Source organism: Phaethon aethereus (assembly GCF_964289735.1).
Source record: "Phaethon aethereus genome assembly, chromosome: 3".
In the NCBI taxonomy this organism is placed as follows: domain Eukaryota; kingdom Metazoa; phylum Chordata; class Aves; order Phaethontiformes; family Phaethontidae; genus Phaethon; species Phaethon aethereus.
This window is the reverse complement of record NC_138576.1, coordinates 223,899-251,121: the sequence shown is the minus strand read 5'-3', so window position 1 is coordinate 251,121 and position 27,223 is coordinate 223,899. Positions and strand designations below refer to the sequence as shown.

The following is a 27,223-nucleotide window of genomic DNA, read 5'->3' as shown; positions in this document are numbered from 1 at the left end:
CACACCGTGCCCGGTAGAAGGGGCACAGCAGCCAATCTTTCCATCAGCAGTTTATAGGCCAGGGACTTCACTCCTGCGGGAGCAGCTGCAGTATGGACACACGTTGTACAAGCTTTACACCATCCCCACACCGGGTAGGAGCTGCCTCTTGTCACCGCTTGAAGAGAACATGTAGCTAGATGGGGTGTAGCCCACTGCGGGCAAATTAGCTGAGGAGGGTGACTGGTACCCCTGTCCCTTCAGCAGACACAAACCGTCTCCAGAGACTTGTCTCCCGCTCTGTGTGCAACAGCCAGTCCTCAGCTTGAGCCATCCCAGGGTAACGGAGAGGCAGCAGGCCCAAGCGCTGCAGCAGGGCTGGAGCTCTGCCACCACACGGCAGAAGCCAGCTGCTTCTTGTGAGCGTCCCCCACGGCGCCCTGAGACATCAGGGACAGACATTCTCCTCCCCACCCCACCTTCCTCACCCCCCACCTCCAGGAAAGAACCAAGGACCAAAAGTACAGCTACGTTTTCCGGGCTTTTAGTTTGAAAAAAGTATTGATTGAAAGTGTACAACAGAACGAGGTGTGGTAGCAGCACCACAGCCAGATTGTTTCACAAATAAAAACAGAAAGGGCCTTAAATAATTGGGTGCAGATTAAAAAAACCTCAACGGTGAAAAAGTTCTTCCCTCGGAACAGAAATTCACAGGCACAGAAATGGCAACAACCACATGGAGACAATGGGGGGGACATCCTTCTTCTAACCACAGGGCTCTGTGCTCGCAGGCTGCCCGCTACGGCGGGCTCCTGCATGGTGGCTGGCGGCTGCTCCCGCTCGCAGCTCTGCCCTCGGCTCCCTCTTTGGAATGGTTACGGATGAACAGTGCGACATGCCCTTGCTAACCAGACCCGCCCCCCCCACCCCCCAACCAGGACATGGACAAACAAGGCCTCTGCTAAGGCTAAAAAAATGACAAGACTTTGGAGTCTTGAGTTCAGCGTGTTTAAGAAACGAGAGTCTGGTGAGCACACAGCAAAGTCCCTGTGCGAGGCCTGCTATTCCAGCTTGGCCTTCTTGTTGTTGTCGCTGCCATTCTCTTCTGCCGGTGCTGCCACGTCCTCCAGTTTCCGCTTCCCACTTTCAGCAGGTGGGTGTGTATTACGGGGTTTGAAACTGATTATGATGCAGGTCATGTTATCGCAGCCGGTGCCATCCCCTGAGGTGTCCGGAGCCAAACACTGATCCAGCAGCTGAGGAGGGACAGGACAGACAGGTTAGCAGAGAGCACAGACGTGAATAACCTGAGGCACTGGGCCTATTCCAGCCGCTGGCAGCAGCTGAGGGGCTGCCAGGCCAGAACGGTGCAGGCCAGGCTCAAATGCTGTTGGCAACCAGACAAGGGACAGAAGCAGCCCCGGCAGCCCTGGTTTTCTGAAAGTGGACAGAAACTCCTTCGACTTGACAGCAACTTGAGGTTAGAAACACTGGTCAGGGTGGCAAAGGAACTGGGTCCCAACTCAGAGGTGTGTCTCTTCTGTTCCAGCCAGCACTGAGCCCCTGGGCTCCCAGACACCCCAAGTGCTGCACAAACCGGTCTGAGGGAGAGGGTGGGCAGAGTCAGGCACCAAGCTGGGACGCAGAAACACTGCGTGCTGAAGCGATCCTGAAGCTCTGGGCCTTACCTCTTCTACAATGGAGGAGAGCGGCCTCAGGACTCCATTCTCATCCTTTTGGGTGATCTTGGACTGGATGAAATCCACCACTTCCTGGCTGCTCATCACATTCCTGCAGAGTGGAGAGGTCAAAAGGGCAAGCGAAGGGAGCAGTCATGCCCGTGTCCCGAGAGAGCCGCACTGTGGCCGGGGGCTGGTGGGAACAAGGCTGCGTGCAGTGAGGGACAGGAGGGTTCAGAGCTCAGCACACTGTGACGTCCCTCCAGCTGAGAACAGCTCCTCAGGGGCCCAACTTAACTCCCTGAGGCCATGGGGAAAAAAGGGCTGATTAGCACCCAGGGACCTTGGGTCTTCCTGAAGCCCAGGTCCAGAGAAACACCACAGTAGTGGTGCCCAAGAGGCACAACTGCTTCCTCACTGCTCACCAGATTCCATCACAGGCAATGACCATGAAGTCGTGGTCGTCATTTATTGTCAGCACTTTGATGTCAGGCAAGGCAGAGATCATCTGTTCTTCTGGAGGCAGATTCTTGTTCCGCTTGTAGAAGTGATCACCTGCAGCAAAAAGAATCACTTTTTGCTGTGTTTGGGCCCTGGCAATGCTGCTTTACCCCCCAACAGTGAGAAACACTGCCCTGCCAAAGAGCAACCCCAGCAGAATCAGAGCCAGTGCTCCCACAGCCAGAGCACATGAAGCTGTGGGTGCATCAGAGAGAGAAATCTGCTGTATGTCCAAGGCTCAGCCTTGGTGAGCCCAACACGCTGTTACCATGCAATGGGAAAGAGGTGCCTTTGCCAGTTCAGTATCTCCTCACCCCAAACCAAGTGCCACTTCCCCAGTTCCTGGAGCAACACTAGGCCAAATGCACAGGGCATCTGACAACACCGGCTGAGATCCCGCAGCAGTGCTCATGAGATGAGCTATCCCATGTCTTAGAGCAGGATTTGCAGCTCACCCCAGCACTAGCTTGGCTTTGCCGTGATAACTCTAGATCCTCATTTCCCAGAAGCTCAGGCTGTCCAGGGCCAGATATTTCAGTGCAGTGCCCCCATCATGCTGCTGGGTTCAGGTCTTCCCAAACCCTCAGCAGTCAAAGCTCACTTGAGAAAACTGACCCTCATCAGGCTTATCTGGTATTGCATCCTAGGAAGGGCCACTGCAAAATAGTAGGCGGAAATGCTGGTGTCTCTCTAGATAAACAAACTCCTAGTTTCCATCCTAAATGTGTGTTTATCTCTTTATCCTAGGGTAATCATTTCAATGGTTTTGGTCTTTCTGCACACGTACTCTCCACTCACACCCTTAGCTGCTGACGCTTCCCTCCTATCTCTTGTATTTCCCAGTATATTCTCAGTGTTACTCACTTCCCTTTCCTTAATGCCTCCCAGCACCTCATCTGCTCAGACTGTAGCCACTGACTGGGCCAAAACCTTGTTTGGCTGCTAACAGATGTTCCCAGTCTCCTGAGCCATTAATTACTCCAACACTGCTCGTAAGAGACCAAAAGATGAGTACAAACAGCAATCAGGTGCTGCCTAAAGCACTGCAGCAAGGAGGATGGAGTTTGTGCAAATTAAAAGGCAAGGCTAGCCCAGGAACAAATGAGCTCAAACTGGTACAAAGTTAGGTCCCCAGGAAGCAACATGCCAAGGTCCTTCAGCAACCCCTAACAGGAAAAAATCCTGTTCAAAAGTCAACAGTCTGTTTTTGAGACAGTTAATACGAGGTGCCTTCCAACAACGCAGCTGTTGGCACAACAGCCTTGGAAGCTTCATGCTCCCTGTCCTGCACTGGAGCCTGGTAGGTGCTGGGTGGTGCTTCCCACCGATGTCTGCCAGTTTCACAGCCATCTTCTCTAATTAGACTGAACTCTCACTACATTAGATATTGAATAGGTTCTACTCATCGTCCAGTTAAAAACTGTTCCTTAAACTTAGCAACTTGCCCGTGCTGGAAGCATGGATGTACCGAGCACAGCACTCTGAGGCCAGGCACGCCAGCATTCACCCCGTCTTGCTCACCGATTGCCCGGGAGAGGTTGAGACCACCATTCACTCTCCCATCCATGGTGACCTTGCCGCCTGCGTTCTTTATCCTGGCCAGCTCCACCTCATCCTCTGGCTTGTGGTCATATGACATGTCGACAGCTTTGCCACCTTCTGACACCACGCAGCGAGAGTCTCCAGCATTAGCCACAATCAGCTGCTTGCCCCGGATAAGTGCCACTACAGCAGTTGTCCCACTGTCAGAGCCAGGCTGCAAGAAACAAGTGGTTTTGCTGAGGCTCCTTGCTCTTGCTCCACAACAGGTCAATAAGGGAACCAGCACTAGCCACCACACCCCAAACTCTGAGGTGCTGCGTCTCACCCCTTCTTCCCCTAAGCACACACAGAACAATGGAGAAAAGCCTGAAGAAGTGTGAAACAGCAGGAGTGTGTTCATTAAGAGGCAGGGTCAAGCAGAACATCCATTCCAACCTCACAAAGCATCAGCGGTTCAGGATTCTCCAGTGTTCAATGTGTCCTGCTACATCCTCAGCTCTAAGGCATTGATTCCAGCCCCAGCACAACTCAAGCAGAAGCCTCATTGCAAGCCAGGACCTCTCTCCTAAGAGAGTTTGTCACCTTGGAAGCTGTAGTCCCCTTTTCCTGACATCCTGGGTCCTTGGCCCATCTGTCAGCACTGTCATGGGCTGAGGAGCCGCAGGCTTGGCCTGGCAAAGAGCAACTCTCTGTCCAGAAGCAGCAGTGGAGCAGAGCAGTCCTGCTACTGTTCTGTGCTCTCCTTCCACGCCAACTCCCACAGCAGTTTCTAAGCACAGCAAACCTAGCAGGTGGGGTCAGCCTCTTCCGATCTCAACCTGCTGCCCAGATCCATGCCCTATCCCTCAGCCTTTTGCATGAAGTTAGGCTGTCAGCAGCTATATTCAGCCTCAGGAGAACAAGAGGGATGTTTTATCCCCATCTGAATGGAAGTAACTCCTTGCTGAGTCCCTCCCAAGTGCCCTTGGCTCCACTATGCTGCAGAACACAAGAACAGGGTGTGCACCTCCTCTTTCCCCTCCATGCCTGGTAACAACATTTCCTCCTCTTCATCCTCATCCTCCTCTGCTTCTTCAGTGTCATCTTCATCATCTTCATTCTCTGCCTCTTCACTACTGTAACCATCCTCATCTTCGCTGCACTCCTGCAAGAAACAGAAGATACCACCAGGAGTCACAGAGGACACTCTCGGGGCCCTCCCCAGACAGCTGCTCCCTCCATCCTGAGGACAGATGATAAGTTTGCCCCAGAAGAGTGAGACGACCTGATACGTTTCCCCCACACCTGATGTCTACAACCAGAGCAGGAGTTTCAACTACCACAGTGAATGGAGGGATAGTGCATGCAGCAAGACCAAGGGCTATCCATTATGGCCGCTGCACAGATGAGGGTATGTTTCCTTCGGGGTTATCTAAACAGTCCCCGACACGCCCATGAGATGATCTCAAAGTATCAGCCTGAAAAAACTAGTCCTAGGACACACCTAGGATGTTTCAGAGGCCCGTAGCTCAAGTACCACAGTAAGCAATGCATTCTTGCCCAGCCAGAAGGCAACTCTGTCCCAGTGCTGTTTCCTACCTCACTGTCTTCCTCCTCTTCCTCAACCTCATCTGACTCATCCTCACTGTCCTCAAAAAATTTGGATTTGGTTGTGCGCTGGGGCTTTCCCGTAGAGGAGCAGGAGGGCCCGGCCTCCCCAGTAGAAGAGGTGACGGCCTCGTCACCTTTGCCTAGTTCAGGCTTCTGCAGAGCAGGGCTGTTGCCTCCAGCGCTGGCTTTGTCTGAGGTGGAGGAAATACCCGTGATTTCTTCATCTGGCTTCCCATTCTTCCTCTCCTTGTGGTCGGTAAGCTCCCCTGGGTCAGCCTCTCCATTCATATTTGACTCCCCATCATGCTGCTTGCCTGTCCCCTCTGCAGCGTTCTCCCCAGCTGGAGCTAAAGACTTGTTTTTGAGGTTCTTGGTGCAGTTTTGTCCGTAACGTGTGAGAAGCTCCTCAATGGTCATTGTGGCTTCTTCATGCAGAAGAGCAGCTTCCTCATTATCCACTAAAAATGGAAAGGGGGGAGGGGGTGAGGACAAAGAGGGTCAGAAAGCAGGATACACCACCACAGCAGCAGCTGTGCAGCACACGCTGGGCTCAGCCGCGAGCTGCCCTGGCTGGAGGCTGACGCTGCAGACAGGTTTCAGCAACGCTCAACAGGCAGATGACTGGCAGGCACAGAAAACGCAGCCGAGCCTGCACCACCCCGCAGCTTCCAGGCGCTGCAGATGAGCAACAGGCAAATGGCCGGGGAATGGCTTCCAGCCACAGCCGACGCATGCGGTCTGCACGTCACCCCAGTGCCCCCGCCTCTGGCGCTGGCTGGCTGGCTTACAGGCAGCACAGAGCTTTTAAATTAGAGTAAGGTTGGAGGGTAAAGAGCCTCGTATTTCTCGAGCGCAGGCTCATCTGAAGCTGCGGGGGAAACAGACAGACCGCTTTCATGTGCAGATTTGTTCATTAATACTGCAACTGGGACCAAGGAGTTTTTCTTATAGCAGTTGCTCCATGGGCCTCGGTCACCACAGGGATCCCAACCAGCTGTAATGAGACGCTCACATACAGATGACAGAATAGCTTTAGGCAGCGAGTACAGCATCTCCCAAGTGGGACACTGGAGACAAAACAGGATGACTTCCCTAAACTATGAGCCAATGACCACCATTTCCTTATTGACATCCCCTTGGTTATCATTTTCTTTGCTGATTAGCCCAATCATAAATAAGCCCAAAAAATAATCATAAAGCCCAAAAATAATAATTTTCTTTGCTTATTAGCAAAGTAAGAAAAAGAAAACACCTACATCCCAAATACTCCTGAAAGTACAGGACAAAAAGAAAAAAAACCCCAATGAACCAAAAAAACCACTTTGTCCCTGTCAGGCACAGAATGAGGGCAACTAAATTCAGCATTTTCAGACCAACACACAGCGTTCAAGGTGACGGTACTGCTTTACATCTGCTTCAAGGGCTGTCACAAGATATTCAGCCAAGGGCAGCACAGGATTCTACCCTGGGATTCACCTTCTCGCTGGCTTCATGGTCTGGCAATTACTTGCTGGTGGAAAAGCACATTTACTTCTTTGTGAGAAAAAGAATTGCTGAAGAGACCGGAACCTACTTCAGTCCTATCTGCAGCTGGTGTCTGCCACCAGCCTGGGAGAGCTAAGCACTGCACATCATGCTATTTCCTTTTCACAACATAGCCCACTTCCCAGCTCAGAGGTTGCTTGACACATCTGAGAACTCTGCAACCCATGGAGGAAGACCTACGGAAAACTGTGACAGACTAGTTTGTTATTCATAGGATTAAGGTACCAAATGAATCAGAATTCAGAATCAGAACCAGCCCAAAGCAATAAGAGTGCTGAGGGGCGTCAGTTGAACTCCAGATCACATTTAACTGAGAAACTTGGAGAGAAAACCTTCTGCTAAAGGAGACTGACCCAGGCTCTCAGTCCCTGTCCTGGGAGCCGCAGTCCTGTCTATTCAGTGGCATCTGACTTACCATCATCTTCATCAGCAACTTTCTCCTTCTCATCTTCATCATCTTGGGGTCGCCCAGCCATCTGAGAGAGCTCTTTAATCACCTCCTCAGTGGTGAGCTTGGCATCTATGGCTAAGAAAGCATCTTCCAGGGCCTATGTATGAACACAGACATGAGAGTGTGCACAGTTTCATGTTCCTTACAGGATGGCTGCGTGTCATGCTGTGCAATCAAGTCTCTTCCAGAATGCACACCACACAGAATCACAGAATGGCTGAGACTGGCAGGGACCTCTGGGGTCCACCTTCTCCAACCCCCCTGCTCCAGCAGGGACACCCACAGCTGGTTGCCCAGGACCACATCCAGACAGCTTCTGAATAGCTCCAAGGATGGAGACTCCACCACCTCCCTGGGCAACCTGTGCCAGTGCTTGGTTACACTGAAATGTGTTTCCTGATGTTCAGAGCTAACCTTCTGTGGTCCAGTTTGTGCCCGTTGCCTCTGGTCCTGTCACTGGGCACCACTGGCAGAGCCTGGCTCTGTCCTCTTGGCACCCTCCCTGCAGGTGTTGGCACACGTGGATTCAGCCCCCCGAGCCCCCCCGCTCCAGGCTGAGTAGTCCCAGCTCCCCCAGCCTTTCCCCACGGCAGAGATGCTCCAGCCCCTTCAGTACCTTCCTGGCCCCTTCCTGGGCTCTCCAGTCTGTCCCTGTCCCTCTTGCACTGGGGAGCCCAGCGCTGGCCCCAGCACTCCCGGTGCAGCCTCACCAGAGCCAAGCAGAGGGGAAGGATCCCCTCCCTCCACCTCCCAGCAACACTCCGAACGCAGCCCCGGACGCCATTCGCGGCCTTTGCAGCGAGGCCGTGTTGCCAGTTCACGGTCAACCTGGCGCCCACCGGGACCCCGAGGCCTTTTCTGCTGAGCTGCATTCCAGCTGGGTGGCCCCCGGCACATGCTGGTGCTGTGGGGTTGCTCCTCCGCAGGGGCAGGACTTTGCGCTTCCCCTTGCGGAACTTCAGGAGGTTCCCGTCAGCCCCGTTCTCCAGCCTGTCCAGGACCCTCCGCGCTACAGAGCGGCGCGACCCTCCGGCACGCAGCCGCTCCTCCCAGCTCGGCGGCGCCCGCGGAGGGTACGCTCTGCCCCGTCCTCCAGATCATCAGTGAAGACGTTAAATGGGACTGGACCTGGTAATGACCCCTGGGGCACACTGGCCATTGCTGGCCTCCAGCTAGACTTTGTGTGGCTGACACCACCCTCTGGGCCTGGCTGTGCAGCCGGTTTTCAACACGCCTCACTGCCTGCTCACCCGGGCCGCGCTCCCACAGCTTCTCTAGGAGAGTCTTACGGGACTCTGAGCCACAAGCCCTGCTGGCACCCACAGGGGGACAGGACAACATTCAATGTCCCCGCGGGCAATGGCTCAGCGTGTAGGCTCCTCTGCCCAGCAGTCACGCTTACGGCAGCCACAGCGAGCACAGCCAGCTTGGGATCAGCAAAGCACGATACTTGGGTGTTTCAGCCTAGCGCAAGAGCCACAGAGTGACTGAAGTTTGCTCCGTAGGCTGTCCTCAGTCTAGATGTAAATGGAGGCTCTGGAGGGACTGCCTTCCCCTCAGCCGCACCGCTACAGACTCCAGCACCAACCCACAGGATGTCCAGTGTCAGATCAGGCATTAGTACTATGAGGGAGAATTGCAACCGAGGGATCGCTTGGTGGAAGCAAGACATGAACTAACCTCCCACCTCTGACAAAAGCTACTCCTCCCCCCCCCGCCCCCCGCAAACATCCCACCAAAAATGCTCAAAGAACCAGCCCACATCTTTGACTGCAATGAGCCTGCAAATTTAAAAAAAAGGGCAGAAAAAGAAAGCTGGAAAATAGAAGGAGGTTTATCTTGAAAATACAATCAGCACCTGGTGTACACTCCTAGAAACAAGGAAGGGAAATTAAAATGGAAGACATGGCAGACAGGCCTTGGAGGGACAGGGCGCTGCACCCAAGTATTAGGAACCTAAACAAGGGCCTTCCTCTGCACTGGTGCCTGCTTGTTCCAGGGCAGAGCTAGATTCTTACCTTTTGCAATTTGCCTTCCTTATAGGCCTTCTGGTCTTTAATTATCTCAGGAAGATACTTGGCACAGTACAGGGCAACTTCTTCTCCTGAAAAGAGAGCAAGAAATCGTTTGAAGAAGCTGGTCCTCTCAGAAGCAAAATAAACTCCTGAGCAACCAAATTCCTGAGGCAAATCTGGGGACACAAACCAGAACTAACCCAGACATGTAAAAGTCACGCAGCAACAGACTGCTGGGGATCTCACACCTCCCAGCAGGCTGCACCTACAGAACAGCAGGATTCACTGATATCCCCTGGTACTTATCCTCAACGAGCTCCTACGCACCAGGTCTGGCGGATGCTATAAGCTTCCTGAAACAGATCTTACACCCGTTTTGGCACTTAGGCCAACTGTTTAGGCCCATCCTACCTAGAAAGCTCTATTTTCACATGTAAGTGTGGGGACAAACAAGCAGGGGAAAAGGGAAGCTTTTGGTCCATGTAAGCTCTCTCTCAGAGCATTCCCACACATGATGAGCAGCACAAGAAGTGTTATATGTGTCTTCTAGACCAATGAAAATATGCTGCCACAGCCTTGAGATAAGGCTTTTGGGAAAACAGGGGTTCTGGTCGGCAGAGCAGTCATCTTGGTCCTGGGAGGTGTGTGTGTGTATGGCATGAGTGAATGGTGGCCAGAGCACCAGGATGCCAAGAGCACACAGGAACTTGGATTGATGGTCAACACCACAAACCAAGCACCCGCTCCTAGAGCAGCTGAAAGATTTTTAAAAGCTGGAAACGTTCCAGCAGCTCAGTAATTAATACTGTCAAGTACACAACAGAACACGGGAGACAATTTTTGTGATCATGAAGGTGCTATTAAGAGACAAGATTAAACAGAGTGAGGCATCGCGAATTTCTGTAGTTCATCTCAGCAAGGGGCACCAGAAAGAACAGCGTGACTTGCAAGAGATCGTCTAGCAGCTTCGGTTTATATATGAGGCAAAGAAAGACGTAGGGCGTAGGAACCTGGCCCACAGGTCATGAGAAAGAAAAATCAGAGCTAGAAACTGAGAAACAAACTGAACGACAGCCACAGGAGGGTGGCAGAGAGGGCAGCAGGGCAGAGCGCAGGCGGGTGGAGGGGTCCAGCTGCAGGCTCCAGGAGCGTTCAGGGCCAGGCCGGAGGAGCCGTGCCCCACCGCAGGGCAGAGAAGGGGCAGTACGAGTGCGCTGAGCATCGCGCTCGAGAGCCCCTCTGCTCGCTGCCGGCTTTCCTGCGGCTACAGGTGAGGCGAGAGTGTCACGCGTGCTCCCTCCCTCCCGGCTACAGAAGGACGGTTTTTACAGCAGAGCTGTAACAGCCGCTCAACGCTCGATCTCCCTGCTAGCACATCCCAGCTTCCCCCCGTTTCTTCCAGCCGGCCAGAGGCCGTGCAGGTTGCTGGGCACGACGGGAGGTAACGCACACAGGAGCAAAGCTCTGTGAAGGAAAGGGGAGCAGGGGAATCAAGGGGAAGTGTGAGAAGGGTGGGAAGTAGCTAGCCATCAGCTTAGCAAAGGGAGAGGCGGAGGGAATGTAGTGGGAAGTGAAGAGGTGGAGAGATTTGAGAGAAAGAAGAAACAGCAGGCAAGGGACTTTTCAAATGTGCCCGCAGAAAAGGGATCAAGTGGCCATTGACAAAGAACAGAAACCTTGCAAAATGGTTGCTGTTAAAATAGTGCTGCAAAAAGTTCAATGCTGTGGATCTACACAACAAGGAGACTGAGCTTTAATCTGACTGTGCTCTCAAAAATGCAGAGTGGGAGTATATAGTGATCTAAGAGAGAAATAGAGGTGACCCTAGCATTTTAATGAGAACTTGAAAAGGAATACCAAGGTGACCTGACACCCACAGACCTGGCAGAAAAATAAAACACTGGCCAGCTCATATAGGATCTCAAATGAAAAGGACAGACAATTAATGTCCATTGACGTGGGCTTATGGAAGCAGATCTTGACAATTCAACTCAACATCTGCTCTTAAAGACATTGTGATTTTGCCTGATAAAACTAAGCATGCTGATATAACAGATTTAGGTAAGGTATATAACTTGCACGTATATATTATATATAACTTACATATACATACATGTATATAAGACAGCACTTTGCTTAAAAAGTTAAACTTTCGAGACAGCACATGCTGAATGGATTAAGGAATTGCCAACTACCAGTCAGGAGATGAAACTGAACAAAGAAACACATCAGAACATGTGTTTATATGCAGTCTTGAAGGACTGGCTCCAGAGGATACTGTAACATTTTTATCAAAGAGCCAAAATAAAACAAAATTTCTGTCAGAAAATTATAGGTCACAGAATCATTAAGGTTGGAAAAGCCCTTTAAGATCATCAAGTCCAACCATCACACCAACACCACCATCCCCACTAAACCATGTCCCGAAGCGCCACGTCCACACGTTTTTTGAACACCTCCAGGGATGGTGACTCCAGCACCGCCCTGGGCAGCCTGTGCCAATGCCTGACCACTCTCTCAGTACAGAAATTTTTTCCCCAATATCCAATCTAAACCTCCGCTGGCACAACTTGAGGCCATTTCCTCTCATCCTATCACTAGTTAGTTGGGAGAAGAGACCAATACCCACCTCACCACAACCCCCTTTCAGGTAGTTGTAGAGAGCGATGAGGGCTCCCCTCAGCCTCCTCTTCTCCAGACTGAACACCCCAGTTCCCTCAGCCGCTCCCCATCAGACTTGTGCTCCAGACTCCTCCCCAGCTCCGCTGCCCTTCTCTGGACATGCTCCAGCACCTCAACGTCCTCCTTGCAGTGAGAGGCCCAACACGGAACACAGGATTCGAGGTGTGACCTCACCAGTGCTGAGTCCAGGGGCACGATCCCTGCCCTGCTCCTGCTGGCCACACCATTGCGGATACAGATGGAGGGAGTGTTGAATAATGACAGTGATAGGTCTTCCAGATCACTTGATGAATTTGGGGGAGTGAGCAGGGGCTGCTCAGAGAGGTATGGCCACAGAAAAAACATGTGCACAGTTTTGGACCATGGCAGAAAACCACCCAGCGGATCCAAATGCTCTATGAGATGGTCCTGGAACAACAGGCCAGGAGCGCACTATGTGCATCCTTTCATTTAGGCGGTTTTTATTTAGAGTATAAATTAGCAGGGCACACAGCGGTAGCCCTGAAGCACTGTCAGAGAACACCGACAGCTGCTACGTCCTCGCTCGTACAACAGGGATTGAGCTGACCAGCCTGGCCCAAAGGTGGCCAGGGCAGTTTGCTGTGGGGCCACCAGGCTCCACCATAGGCAGAGCTATTCCAGGCAAGTTCCAGGACTTGGCCAGCACCTCAGCTGAGACGTAGACATGATGGTGATGCACTCCTGCATAAAGGCTTGACCAGTAAGCAAGGTGGTGCACTGAGCATGCCTCAGGAGTCCAAGGAGGAGAAGAGCTAGGAAAACTGCAGATATAGCTAATTCCAAATCAGAAACTACAGGACAGGGAACAGGTCCAGTGGGCTACTGCCACAACTGCCGGTCACTGCAGAGGGCAGCTGCAATCTCCCCCAGTTTCTCTTCCAACTTGCAATCATCCCCGCCTGCCCAATCTGGACCAGCATAACAGTGCTGACATCTCTTACAAGATGGGGACTGAAGGAGCAAAGTCCCTCCTGCTGGAAGAGAAGAGCATGTTTGAGACCACCTGAGGAACCTGAACATGCACAAGTCTATGGGACCTGATGAGATGCATCCCCGAGACCGGAGGGAATTGGCTCAGGTAGTTGCCAAGTCACTCTCCATGATATTGGAAAAGTCCTGGCAGTCAGGTGAAGTCCCTGGAGACTGGAAAAAGGGAAACATTGCACCCATTATCAAAAAAGTTAGCAAGGAGGACTCTGGGAACTACCGCCCCGTCAGCGTCACCTCTGTGCCTCAGAAGATCATGGAACAGAGCCTCCTAGAAGTTGTGTTAAGGCTACCTGGAGGACAAGGACGTGATTCGAGACAGCCAGCATGGCTTCACCAAGGGCAACTCCTGCCTGACCAACCTAGTGACCTTCTATGATGGAGTGACCACATCAGTGGACAAGGGAAGAGCTACCAATGTCATCCCTCAGGACTTCTGTAAGGCCTTTGACATGGTCCCCCCAACATCCTTCTCTCTAAACTGGAGAGGGATGGATTTGATGGGTGGACTGTTGGGTGGATGAGGAATTGGTTGGATGGTCGCATTTAGAGAGTGGTAGTCAATGGCTCGATGGCCAGATGGACATTGGTGACAAGTGGTGGTCCTCAGGGGTCCATATTGGGGCCAGTAGGATTTAGTATCTTCATCAGTAAAAGAGACAGTGGGATCGAGTGCACCTGCAGCAAGGTTGCAGATGACACCAAGCTGAGTGGTGGGGCTGACGCACCTGAGGGACAGGATGCCATCCAGAGGGACCTGGCCAAGCTCAAGGAATTAGCCCATGTGAACCTCATGAGGTTCAACAAGGCCAAGCGCAGGGTCCTGCCCCGGGTTGGGTACTGAACAACCCGTTCAAGTTGTTCAGGTGAAGAACACAGGCTGGGGGTGAAGGGATTGAGAGCAGTGCTGTGGAGAAGAGCTTGGGGGTCCTGGTGGGTGAAAAGCTGGACAGGAGCCAGCAATGGCGCTCGCAGCCCAGAAGCCAACCGTGTCCTGGGCTGCCCCCAAAGCCGCGTGGCCAGCAGGGCGAGGGAGGGGGTGGTAGCAGAGGTAGTAGCTCTGTGCAGTGTGTGCTACTGGAAGCAGCTGACCGATCTAATAATACCGGTGTGGACACCTGATCACCCACCAGACGGAAAAGATGACTGAACGTTGTAATCTTTCTGCCACGGCTAGGGACAAGGGATTCTCTTCACGGCAACAAGTAGCTTGATGTGAGAAAGCCACTGACAGCTTCGCAGCCTTGGCCCCAGAATATCTCCGGTAAGCAGGCAGAGCGTGGGGTGGGGCGCAGCCTGCGGGAAGATGCTTTCCACAGGCTGGGCAGCGCCGCGCAAAGCAACGCAATAGAGAAGGGTCTTGCTCCATCACTGCGGAAGCAGGAAGCCAGCCCCGGTATGAAAAGCTTTGGCAGGGAAACAAGCCATTTCTTTGAAACGGGGACACTGGGATTAAATAGTGATCCGTGAATCTCTGATGTGCCTGACTGTGGCTACCCAGATAAATTACTGTAAGAGAGTTTGTAGGTGCCACAGAAGATAAGAAACCTTTGCTGCTTCCTGTGCAGCTCCCGCACGGGTATCACAAAAGACATTTCTGCTGCAAACTGACCAGGCTTCACACAGGACTCTGCTGCCAGTCTCCTACACTTCTCTCTTCACCGGCTGCAGCTCACCCTCAAAGCAGGCCACCTTCGATGAGCAGAGCTGGTCCTGGCAGTACCATCTCCCTTGCGCAGAGGACACAAAGGTGCTCACAGTGTTTTAACCAAAACATCTAGAAAAACAAGATTCTCCTTTGGGAGTCCTCCAGTTGCAGAAGATGATCCATTGAAACACATCCTCCCATCTAACAGGGTCTAGCTGCTCGCACAGCAGTCCCAGTGAGATCTGACGGGTTTTATAAGCTGAGATAGTAACCCAAAGCACGTTGCTGCCACAGTGGCCAGAGAAACCGAACCGGCTCAAGGAATTAATCATCTACGTGCAAACAGATGTACTAAAATATACCATCTCAGCACTTCTGTACCTGTCGCAGCAAGAAACCCACCAGGTTTTTCTCACTGACAGAGCCTTTGTGAGAGTGCAGTAGTGCAGCTCTGCTTCATGCCACGTCCTGACCCATGCATGGAGAGGGCTGTGTGTACCAGGGCCAGCTGTGCAAGGGACCCTTTCTGCAGCTTAGCCTGGGTGCAATCAGCGTGATCACCCGGCGTTCGCTAATGGCTCCTTTCAGTTCATTATGTAACATACTCCAGGATTTGGCTACACTTATGCCAAATGGGCTCACCCACCACATTTTATGAAGGTCTCATCTTCATTAAAAATCAAGTATCCTCCATTTGAGGGCAGGGATGAAGGCATCAGCAGCAGGGCTGAAGAGCCAGGTAATTACAAAAACTGATTTCATAGACTCACAGAAGGGTTTGGGTGGGAAGGGACCATTAGAGGCCATCTAGTCCCACCTCTGCAGTGAGCAGGGACATCTTCACCCAGAGCAGGTCGCTCAGAGCCCCGTCCAGCCTGACCTGGGGTGTTTCCAGGGATGGGGCATCCACCACCTCTCTGGGCAACCTGGGCCAGGGCTTCACCACCCTCACTGTCAAAAATGTCTTCCTTACATTGGAGTTTAAAACCGTTACCCCTTGTCCTGTCGCTACAGGCCCTGCTAAACAGTCTGTCCCCATCTTTCTCCTCAGCCCCTCCAAGCCCTGGCAGCTGCACTAAGGTCTCCCCGGAGCCTTCTCTGCTCCAGGCTGAGCCCCCCCAGCTCTCCCAGCCTGTCCTCCCAGCAGAGCTGTTCCAGCCCTCGGAGCATTGCTGGGGCCTCCTCTGGCCCCGCTCCAGCAGGTCCATGTCTCTCCTGTGCCGAGGGCTCCAGAGCTGGACGCAGCACTGCAGGGGGGTCTCCCCAGAGCGGGGCAGAGGGGCAGAATCCCCTCCCTCGCCCTGCTGGCCACACAGCTTTGGGGGCAGCCCAGGACACGGTTGGCTTCTGGGCTGCAAGTGCACATTGCCGGCTCCTGTCCAGCTTTCATCCTCCAGTACCCCTCCCAAATCCTTGTCAGTAGGGCTGCTCTCCATCCCTTCACCCCCAGCCTGTGCTGATACTGGGGGTTGCCCTGACTTCTTCGATGGTGCCTCACCTACTACAGTGTTGTCTCAAAATTAAAATTTCCCTCACTTCTGCAGTTACTGTGTTATACACACAAATTTACCCTCTTATTACGGATCGATAGAGAAGCAACAAACAATCCACGAGGATAAAATATTCCCCAAACCGCTCATGCTCACCTGGGCATCAGACTAGAAGCTTCAAAATCATGTCAGCAATGAATTAAGTGCTCAGGGCTGTACAGCTTCCCAAGCAGACCTACGGCAAATAGTCCTGGTTGCCCTCACCTGTAACAAGCATTTGAGACAACATTTCCAGCAAAATGGTAAAAGTTGAGAAGAACTCTTTGAAGCACAAAACTGACCTGCAAAGCAGTAAAACAGAATGAATTTTCCAAAGATGCAAACACCCAGAAAACAAACAATTTTGTTCGAGCAAGGCAAGAATGACTGCATGAGTACAATACAGCACAGCAAGGTAAGTGTGAGGAACTGCAACACAGGCTCTTCCCTTCACCAAGGTGGGCAAGACCACAGGACTATCTCCCCAGGGCGGGAGGAATGAAGTCCGTCACTTTTAACTTCCAGACAAGGCTCTACACACTCCAAGACACATTTTAAGCTGCAACAGGAGTCCTGGTGCTGACAGTTTTAGGACAGCAGGGAAAAGAAAACCTCACCAAACGCAACTTCCACTTCACACTTCCCCGAGAAGCAGGACAGAGGAGAAGCAGAGCTACAAATGCAGGCCCTGGAACGCCTGGGTGTGGAGTGCCTTCAGTTGTTGGGTACTTCAAAAGCCTTCAGGTGTTGAACACTTCGAGAATACAATTACTCACATATAACCATAATACATAACAACAATAAATCCAGGATCACATCTTCCACCATCTCCAGTGTGAAACCCACTGTAAAACTCTCCATGAATCATTTTATTAAAGTTTTCTAGAGGACTAGCATCCAGCCAAGTAATGCCAAAGCCTCAGCTGCATTTCCTTCTTAATGCAACACAGATGCAGTAGTAGGAAGGTCGTCAGGAGGCTAAAGTAAAATATATAATGTGTACCACTGAATTCAGTGAAAAAGTAAGTATCTGGAGGGCTCTCCAGAGTGCATACTTTTATGCTCCTACAAAATTATAAAAAGAGACTGCTTTTGTTTGCAAGAGCACGTGGACTTTCCAGTATGTCTGAAAGACCATGCAGAAAGGTGAAAAAATACATGGGGAAGTTCAGGTCTCAGAGCATATTTCTGCATGGCTAGATGCCACTGCCAGAAACTACATCTGATTCAGTTTTAAAAGCAGGAGTCACATTTAGATGAAATATGGAACAAAGTCAATTTATCTCAGCATTTCAGGCAAGGCTGGCTCCAGAGTACCTAAGACCCAGCTGGAATCTCACTGCAGTATGATTTCTGTCTCCAGGAGCAGAGACTTGAATATGACATGTGAAGACAAGAACAGGCAGCAGCCCCAGGGCAGAAACCTAGGCAAGAAAAAGGCCTCCAGAGATACAGGTTCCTAGATCAAATCTTTTTCAGCAGAGATACATGTACAAACCCATCCTATCTCATCTTCACAAGGCTGACAGTAGATCCCACTCCAAGATTGGATCTGTATTTAGACACATACACACCATTTGAATATAAAACAAAGAAAGCTTAGAGTCAAATAAACAAACTAGCTAACAACAAGTGTCACAGAATCCCTATGGATTGGAATGCTATGCCAAAGCAGGAAAAGAAAAATTTTAAAACCAGACTATTAACTCCCACCCTGAGACAACGACAGGGACACAGAATGCTAAGGCAGACCAGAAGGCAAGACGACCAAGGACAGGGCAAGAGAGAACCATTGCTCTGCATACAAACTGGAAAAAAAATTACAACAGGGCTTGCTGTATTCAAATTAAAGACCCTGGTAGGAGCAAAAAGCAAACCTCACTATGATAATGTTGACCTCTGAAAAGGCGGAGCTACATGTAAATGAAGACAGTTATTAAAACAAAATTAGAAGAAACAGCTAAAAGGATAAAGCATGTGTAGACAGCTACAGAAATTGATCAGAAAACACCACACTGGAGGTGCAGAGTACGTGTACATCATTCTCCAAGATTTGGGGCTGGGAGGCCAGGGCAAGTAAAAAGGCAACCGGAGAAGGCTACTAGAATGCAAAAAACAGCAGCATCTTTCAAAAACTGGAAGTCTTGTCCACAGGGGGAAAACATAAAAGAAAAACTGATGAGTAAAATGGAAGGCTAAATATGAAACGCCCATCCTGCCCCCTTCCCCTTTTCAAGGAGCACAATAATAAAAACTTTTCCCACCCCACCTGGAGCGCGAAGCTTACTGGAGAGTTTAAGGTTGATAGCTGAGCAAGGAATCAAAGAAAAGCTAAATTCATTCTTTGCACTGGCAGCTAATAAAGCTCAGACAGGTTCCTACCCTAAAACCTTCTTTTACATGGGAGAGATCTGAGGAATTGTTTCAAACTAAAGAACTAATGCATCAATAAAGTCATGCAAAAGTAGGGATGGGCAAAAGTCGATCTTCAGAGTCAGGTTCAACTATATTCATATCCTTCCTGATAAGGTTTGTCTAGGAAGAGCTGTAGAGATTCGATCACTGTAAATCTAAACTACAAGTTAGCTAACCATGCCAATACTTTGCCATTCTCACTAATGCCTTTCCCTAATGTCTATCTTGAATCTTTCCTATTGTATTTAAAAAAAAAAAAGACAAAACACATTACTTCATGTCCTACACTGACAGCAATGTCATAAGAGTGTACAAAGTCTTTCTAAAACCCAACACATGAAATACACCTTCCTGTTAGCTGATAAACTAACACACTGATCTTAAAGAATAGATTGGTTCGGTATTATTCATTCTTGACCAGTTTTTGCCACATGCTGCTTACCTTCATATCTGCTACATGCTTACAAATGGTTTCTGAATTTCTGCAAGAAACAACACTAAGTTGAATAGTTGCTAAATCCCTATATCCTTTCTCCTTTGTCTTTCTCTGCCTTTCAGAACCAAACCATCATCTCTCTGTTCTCAAAGATAGTCTTCAGAATATCAGCAGTTGCTCCACTCGAGTGTCTGCACACTTCTAAGATGAAGTTCAGGAGGAAAATAATGTCAAAACATTCAGTCTAAATGCTTCAGACTGAGACTGTATCTTTTGAAGAGCTACTTGTCAGCCACCTACTCAGGCTGACCTTTTTAATAAGGACTATTGCAAAAAAAGGTCTTGAACTCTTATTTACAAGTTGGCATAATTAGATAACTCAGTTCTACCGCAAAGCGAGAAATTACAAACGGTGATACGTAACCTTCCACTTGAATCTGTTCCATTATCAGAGAAATGAAAGGCATATCACACAAAAAAAAAATTAAAAAGCCTCAGAGAGTGGTGGAAACTGGGTTCACAACACTACAGACCAGCATATCTGGCATGTGAATACAGGAAACAGTGGAAATTGTAATAAAAATAGAATTAGCAGACACATGGATACATATGGTAGGATGGGCAGGGGTTAAATATACAGCAGAGAATGTCACAAACTGGTCAATGTTATTCAAAGAGTCAATGACAGCAGGATGAAATAGGCAGCTTAGTTGATCTACTCCATACAGATTTCCAAAAAGCTTTCAAATAAATCATCAAATGTTTTACATACTAAGCTGCCATGGGAAAAGAAGTAATGTTTGATAGAAACAGACAGCTTTGAAAATGGAGGATGGCCACTGGGAAAGTTCTCTGAAGACTTATGTTGCTCAACATCTACATAAATAATCTGGAAAAGAGGTCAGTTAAGAAGTGATGGATCATTCGGGATGATCAAAACGAAAATAATTTGCAAAATTTAACATCAGGATCTTGATCTTTTAGGTGATATTGGCAGATTAAATTCCTCGCTGACAAAGACAAGAACATGAAAAAAAGAAAATACAACCAACCTCCATATGCACATTGGATGGACTCAAACCCATCTATTACCACTTAGGAAAGATCTGGAAGAAACTGGGGACAGAGTTCTAAGAATGTCAGCTTACAGTTTATTTGTATCAAAACAGCTAGCATGTTGTTAGGAATTGTTAGGGAAGGAACTAAGAACAAAGCAGAAAACATTTATGTCACAATAAATTCACGGCGCATCTGTAACTTGAAAGCTATAGGCAATTCTAGTCAGCCTAACTAAAAGCATGTTGCAGAGATAGATTATGTCCAAAAAAAGGACAAACATAATCAGAGCTGTGGTACAATATAATGTTTGGAATCCATGGCTATGTCCAATAGCAGTAGCCTAATGAGTTCCACGGCCCAGGCATTTCATCACCCAGGCTAAAAATTACTAGAATGATCCATGGTGCAATTTTGGCATAAGCTAGTTAGCACTCTCATAATTTCTGGACACAGTTCAGGATGTAGTAGGAATCAGGGACCAAGAGCCAGTTTGAATGCAGCCACACGATGCTAAATGCTACGACACCTTAATAGCACCAGTGTGGCCAGACTGTGTCAATTGACCTCAGGGCCAGAAAATGCGTGCTGCTGTCATTTAAGAGTACAGATTAAGCTCTATGACCAGAGACAAGTCTAGGACTCTTCTAACTGGAAGAAAGAACATCGAGTCCAAAATTATGAAAGTGCTAATGCAGTGATTTGCAATTTCTCGTGTTGGGGATACTGCAGTGAAACGATCAGGCAGCAGATTTAGATCAAAGTCTTTTTTTCAAATAATAAATAATAAAATTCTATACAAAACATCCTATGCAAGTAATCTCCAAACCTATAAACCTGATTTAAAACACAATTAGTCAAATTCATGAAGCGTTCATCAAGAAGACTTGAATGTGTCTACAAGATCGAACGGCTGCAACCTCTAGTTCAGGGGGCCCTGAAGTGGGGAATGGAAGCTGGGAACGTAAGTCAGGGAATGGAGCTGCCTGTTCTGTTTTTTCACTCTTTCCTTGGGCAACCAGTACTGTCAACCACCAGAACTCGTGTAGTTTTTCCTACTGCCACTCTTCTGTGGCTATCCTGTCTAGCTTATTCACCAAGAAAATAGTCATTCTTAAAAGTTTTAGAAGATGGAATACAAATCTCATTTCAACTTCATATCAACCCATGGCCTTCCTTCTAGAAACCCTAAGAAACTTTGAGAACCTTAGTTGATGGTATCTATGAAAGAAAACGCTTCCCAAGAAGGAGCAAGATTTCTAATGATAGATAGATGCTTGCCCCAGGAGTCACTGAGCAGCCTAGAAGAGCCACACTGAAGGACTCTGGAGAGAACAGTGGATGCAGTTACCTCCGTGTCCATCGTAGACTGAGAACATGGCTGTTTCACTGTCCAGCTCGGGTATGCAGTTGTGTGCGTCCTGAAAGAGAGAGCAAAAGTCTGGAATGACATGGATTGCACTAGACCCCCAGAGAGATGAGGGAGAAAGGAGCAGGGAAGCTGAGCACGACACAGGGATTCTCAAATCTGCAGGGAGAGCAAGAACAGTAAGCAAGCCTCCTCTCATATTTTCAAAAGCTTACCTGGAGAGCACTCATCTTCAAAGAGGGGGCATGGATCTTTAACGTTATGGTGCTCTCTGTGCTAGAGCAGTAACTCAGCCTTGTCACCATGTGATTGTACTGGAAACCCCTTCAGATGCTCAGTACAACAACTCTAGATATGGCCAAGCTCAAGCCAGAGTCAAATCCCTCTGCTCACAGTACTTCTAAGGCCTGTGTTACTGCGGTAGCTCACAGTCCTTAGGGAACACGAGGGAGCGAGCTGTGCTGTACCGCACATGGTACCCAAGCTGAGGGCTGTCTAGCCAAATGTAACTACAGAAATACAAGTTATACCTGTTCCAAGACACTGGCAACTTCCCCCACACAGCCAAATGAAACTGGCTCAGGGTCGCCTATGGAGTCCGGCCATTCCCACAGACGCTCTCTTCCCCAGCTCTTGCCAGGTAAGAGCCACGCAAACTGAAAAGCCGCTCTGATGCACTGACAAAGTCAGAAGGTCAAATATGGAGCCTCCTGACCTCATGCCTTCAACCAGCTGGAGGCTTTGCCTTTGCTTGTCCTGGTGAATACAGTCACAGATGGCAGCAGTTGTCTATCTGAACAGCCCAATGAAAGGCAGCCTCGCAGGACACGGGATTACCACATCCAGTGCGAACAAGCAACTGGGCTGGAAAACCTTCTCTTGGGACAAAGGCTCTTTTCTGCTTTTCTTTGTAGAAACATAGACTCTTTGGGTTGAAAGGGACCTTTCAAGGCCATCTAGTCCAACCCCCCTGCAGTGAGCAAGGACGTCTTCAACCAGAGCAGGTTGCTCAAGAGCCCTGTCCAGCCTGACCTGGGATGTTTCCAGGGATGGGGCATCCACCACCTCTCTGGGCAACCTGGGCCAGGGCTTCACCACCCTCATTGTCAAAAATTTCTTCCTTATATCTAGTCTAAATCTACCCTCTTGGAGTTTAAAACCATTACTCCATGTCCTATCGCAACAGACCCTGCTAAACAGTCTGTCCCCATCTTTCTTCTAAGCCCCCACCAGGAAGGCACTGCTGGTCTCAGGCACAGCTACCTGAAAAGCGAGGCAAAAAGCCCAGATTCTCTCAAGTGTCTTTGAAGCAGCAAAGCAAAGGACAACCAACCAGTCAACTAACAGTGCAAAAACAAACTACAAACCCAGGTAACACTTCCTAAGGCAAGACATACTTTCTTGGTTCTGGCAACTGTCCAGAAACCCCTGAGAATCCCCGAGGGCAAACCGGAGGGAAGGTGTGTCCCAGGGGCATTTTGGGCTTAAATACCAAACTGCATCCAGCCTTTCCCTACGCACGCTCACAAACTACAAAGATCAACAACATATAGGCTACATACACTGAGCAACCTTTCTCTCCACAAAGTCTCACAAGAACAGCAGACTTTGAAGAAGGCACCATCCAGATTTTACAGCCGGGTGCCTTGACCTCTTTCGCCCTATGGGTAAGCAAACCAAACTTGGCCATTCCAATGCAAAGCCTGGAACTGACTGATGGACTGAATCTTTCTCTTAAACCCTCCCCCTGCCCAACTAATCTCCTAGCACTCCTTAAAGTTCAAGCCCTAACCTACCAACTTACAGCCTGACTGTAAGCCAAACAACCTGACAGGCTTTTGTTCAAGAACAATCATGTGTTATTTTAAACATCGTGATCTAGTCTCTTTGTCATTGTTCAAGTTCATCACCTTGAAGTTAAGTGTGCTACAGCTGCCCCAAGACACTATGCTTACTCCAAGACAGCTGGCTCAAAGATTTGGATGTGTCCATAGTGCCAGCCATAACCCAAAATTTCTATATACACACACAGCTACAGTTGCTGCACAGCCAAGCAACTGTTGAACTCTTCTATTTTTTTTATTGTAGGACTCCTTGGATAAGCGCTCTTCACCCTCTGGAGTCCCACAGTCTTATAAGATGAGAACTCCATTCCCCTGCAATTTCTCTCAAGTGCTAAGCAAAACAGAAGAAGAAGCGTTCTGAGTTTATGCAGCACTTAGTGCGATGAAACTCCTGACACTGTGATGAAAACAGTGTCTGAACAGACAAATTACAATCTTAGTTCAAAATGAAAAAAACCGGCTCTGAATTACAATGTAGGAAATTTAACCAGAGAGCTCACTGGAGGTAGCGAATGAAAATAAGACTAAGCAAAGAACCAGCATTTCTATGCTCACTGTTCAGAGCATTTACAGAAGCTAGTGAGACAGCAAAACCACAACAAAGTAACTGGGATAAGTCCCAGGTGACTAAACAGCAGTTTAATTAGAGCAAGTAATGCAAATGCTGCTGGGGAGGAAACCAAATATTGGCAGCAAAAACGGTCTCTCTACTCCGTTTGTATGTAGAGCGCTCACCGCAACTAGTCCTGACCCCGGACCAGGGCGCTGCAGTCGAGGAGGGCAGACAACAAGGCCAGCACGTGTTGGCAGGAGACGGTTCAGCTCTCGCGCTGCGCGCAGGGCTTGCTCTACACTGCTCTGAGCACAAGCGCTAGTGGCTCCACAAGGCGGGCTGCACACCAGTCCCTGGCATTTTCAACACTAAGAGCAGTTCATTGAGCACCTGGCGGACCACCAAGACCACCTTGTGCTGCCAGCACAGGAGGCTATCAGCTGCGAGTTTCCATCCCTGCTTTCAGGCCTGCTGTCTGCAGCAACTGGCCTCTAAGCAACCATGGTCTTGTGCTCTTCAGACCAGGCAAGCACTCAAAGCCTGGATGCAGCTTTCTGCTCTCTAGCCTTCCCCTCAAGGGTGGCACAGTTCTAGGTCTCCCCCAGCTACCTCAGTCCTTCTTATAGCAGTACTGAAAAACTGTGTTTGAAACATCAAACATCAAATTCAGTTGAAATTAGCAAAGTCAAAACTGAGAGTTAATTTGACAAATCTCCATTTGAAGAGATTTTGAACCAAACTCTCGCACTGTTTGAAGCAAGGACTCTTTTTCTAAGTCCCGAAGTGAAACGAAGCTGTACACAGGGATTGCTGGTGTCTTGTCTTGGAGATATGGCCAGAACAGTTCCAAAGAGCTCAGGGAGGCCCCATCCAACTACCTCCATAGGGCCTCCTGCTTCTTTCACTGTATCCCAGAGCACTCCTCTCTGTACCATAAAGCCATCTTCAGCTTTTTCTCTTTTCTTATTTGCTCATAGTACCTAACACTACTTTTTTCATACCCTTATCCTTTGGGTCCCTCATCTGCCCCAAACATTTCCTTATTCACACTGCAACCTCTCTGGACGAAGAATAGATTTTTATTATAGTATTTCTTCGGAGCCTTGTATACCTACCTCACTTGGGGGGACCCTAAAACGTAAGTTAAAGGCAACAGACAACTCCTCTACACAAATTTCTGCTATTCAGAAATGCCTGTGTCCTACCACCTGTGTACACTTTGGTTGGCTTCCCTAACACAATGCGTAACTAAAACCTTAAGCATACACATTTGCTCAGAACTTTCTCCAAGTCTAATGGAAAAGCAGAAGTACAATTAAACATGAAGAAAAGGAATAAACACGAGACAAGACACAGAGAACACATAGCACTGGAATGCAAGAAAACACAACAGAACTGTCAAACTCTGCTCAGCTGTATGGGAAATAATACATGTTTCTCTCCCATCACAGACTTAGAAGCAATTTGCAGCAGGTTCAACTTGTAACACAACCGCTCCTGCCGCCTTCTCATTTCTTGTGATAACACAGCTAAACCATGTCTACATCAATGACCTCAGTATTGCTTCTGCCAACAGGGAGATAAGCCAAAGATGTTGGCCAGTGCAGAAAACACAGCTGCAAGCTCTGGGCCTCATCCAATTTCTGTAAAGGTCAACAGCAGCAAGAAGAGACTTCAAGTAAGTGAAATTATGAGCCAATGTCCCACCTGTGGGAGGGGAGGGCTACTTTAGCCCACCAGTATTATAAATAGGGGCAACTGTCTCTTCTCCCTCATCTAAGCCCGTGTCCTTAAAACACATTCAGCCTCTGTGCACCAAGGATGCCAGAACGCTGCCTGCATTCAGCCTCTCAAACGAGCTAATCGCCTTGCAGAGATTATACTGCACATCACCTTGATGTTCCAGTAATGTCTCTGTGACACCATTTCACCCCTGCGGAGGTCACCGGGATGGACCAGCTGAGGCACTATCAGTCACAGTCAGCTAAGCACACACATACTCTGAGTGTATCTTAAAGAGCACAAGCTCCAGTTCTCCTGCCTCTTCTACCCTGGAAATTAGAGCCTACGGCTTCACAAAGCTCTGATGCACACAGAAAGGAGGAAGCACCTGGTTGCTGTTTTGTCACCAGCAAGACTGCTTTAACATTTCAGTACCAGTGAAGTATCTGAGAGTATAGCTCATGAAGCTGTATTTGCAAAAAAATCAATCCCTGACAGTCTGAATGGGACACCCTCTCCAAATTAGCCAAAGGGCTACAAACTAGAAGGCTGCTTTACTGTGTTCAGAGAAGATGTGCCTTGCGGGGGGGCTGCAGGGACCAATATTAACCCTTATCTAATTTAGCCTCTTTGCTGGCTGGCTGCCTGGAAGGGAAAATAAGCCAGCACATTAATGGTGTTAAATTCAAAGAACGAGTAACTGCTGGCAAGGCAGAGAAGCAGTCCCAGCAGCTCGACATCGCCTGTATACAAGCAGCCTTACAAAGTAGTTTCAACAGACTCCCCCACGGGGAGCAGCATGGGCAAACGCCTGGCTCCTGCAGCCAGGTATTTATCTTGCGATAATTCATTTGCCCCATAATGAGCCTAGCTGATGGGGTGGTAAAGCCAGGACTGGCTGCAGGAGACAGAGAGCAGCAATGAGAATTCCTCCAACAAATTTGCCTAGGGAAAAATAAAAGCAGGGAAAGAGAAAGTAGACAGAGGCTTGACACTTCATTTCTGCCTGGAAAGAAAAGCAGGGATTTTCCCTGAGGATTTTTCATTTGTTTTCATTCAGTGCTTTAGCCCAAGCACCACACTGTCCTTTCTGCCACTTTGTAACTCAAGTTTTTCCTTCCCCGTGGGGGTTTCTCGGGGAGAGCCCCTGCGGTGCTCCCACGAAGTGGGGTGACCCTCCAGCAGGTCACTGTGGGAGCCGGGACAAGCGACAGCTTACAGGCATTCCGGCAAGGCCCACGTAGCACCGGGAGAGGCGGCCCCTCCCGCTCTGAGGGCGCGCGCACGGCGGTCCCAGCGCCTCGCACCCGCGGGGGGCAAGGACGGAGCGCCCGGCCCTCCGGTGGGCGCCGGCGGGGCTGCCGCGCCGCCCGCCTGACGGCGCAGGACAGCGAGGAAGGGCCGGGAGAGAAGGCGGCATCCCCGCCAGCCTCGCAGCTGGAGCCGCGGCTGCGAGGGCTCCGCGGCAGCCCGCGCCCGGCGCCACCGGGCCCCGCCGGCCAGCGGCCGCCCGGGGCCCGCGCCCGGTGCCCCGCTCACCTCCATAGAGACGCGCCAGCCCTGCATGGCGCTGAAGCCGAAGTGGAGCGGGCGCGGCCCGAGCCCGGCCCCGTCGCCCGAGCTCTTCACCGTGTTGGGCTGCGACAGGTAGGCGCCCAT

At 49.8% G+C, this 27,223-nt stretch overlaps 1 protein-coding gene across 1 annotated transcript; it reads right to left on the bottom strand.

The window, feature by feature from the left end:
* Nucleotides 1-1,040: 1,040 nt before the first annotated feature.
* On the bottom strand, nt 1,041-27,223 carry PPM1G (protein phosphatase, Mg2+/Mn2+ dependent 1G; the record flags this gene model as incomplete). Its single annotated transcript, XM_081997165.1, has 10 exons — nt 1,041-1,235; nt 1,668-1,770; nt 2,084-2,213; nt 3,681-3,915; nt 4,708-4,845; nt 5,280-5,749; nt 7,252-7,384; nt 9,306-9,391; nt 21,428-21,497; nt 27,104-27,223. The coding sequence occupies 10 exons, from the start codon at nt 27,221-27,223 to the stop codon at nt 1,041-1,043; spliced, it is 1,680 nt and encodes a 559-aa protein (XP_081853291.1).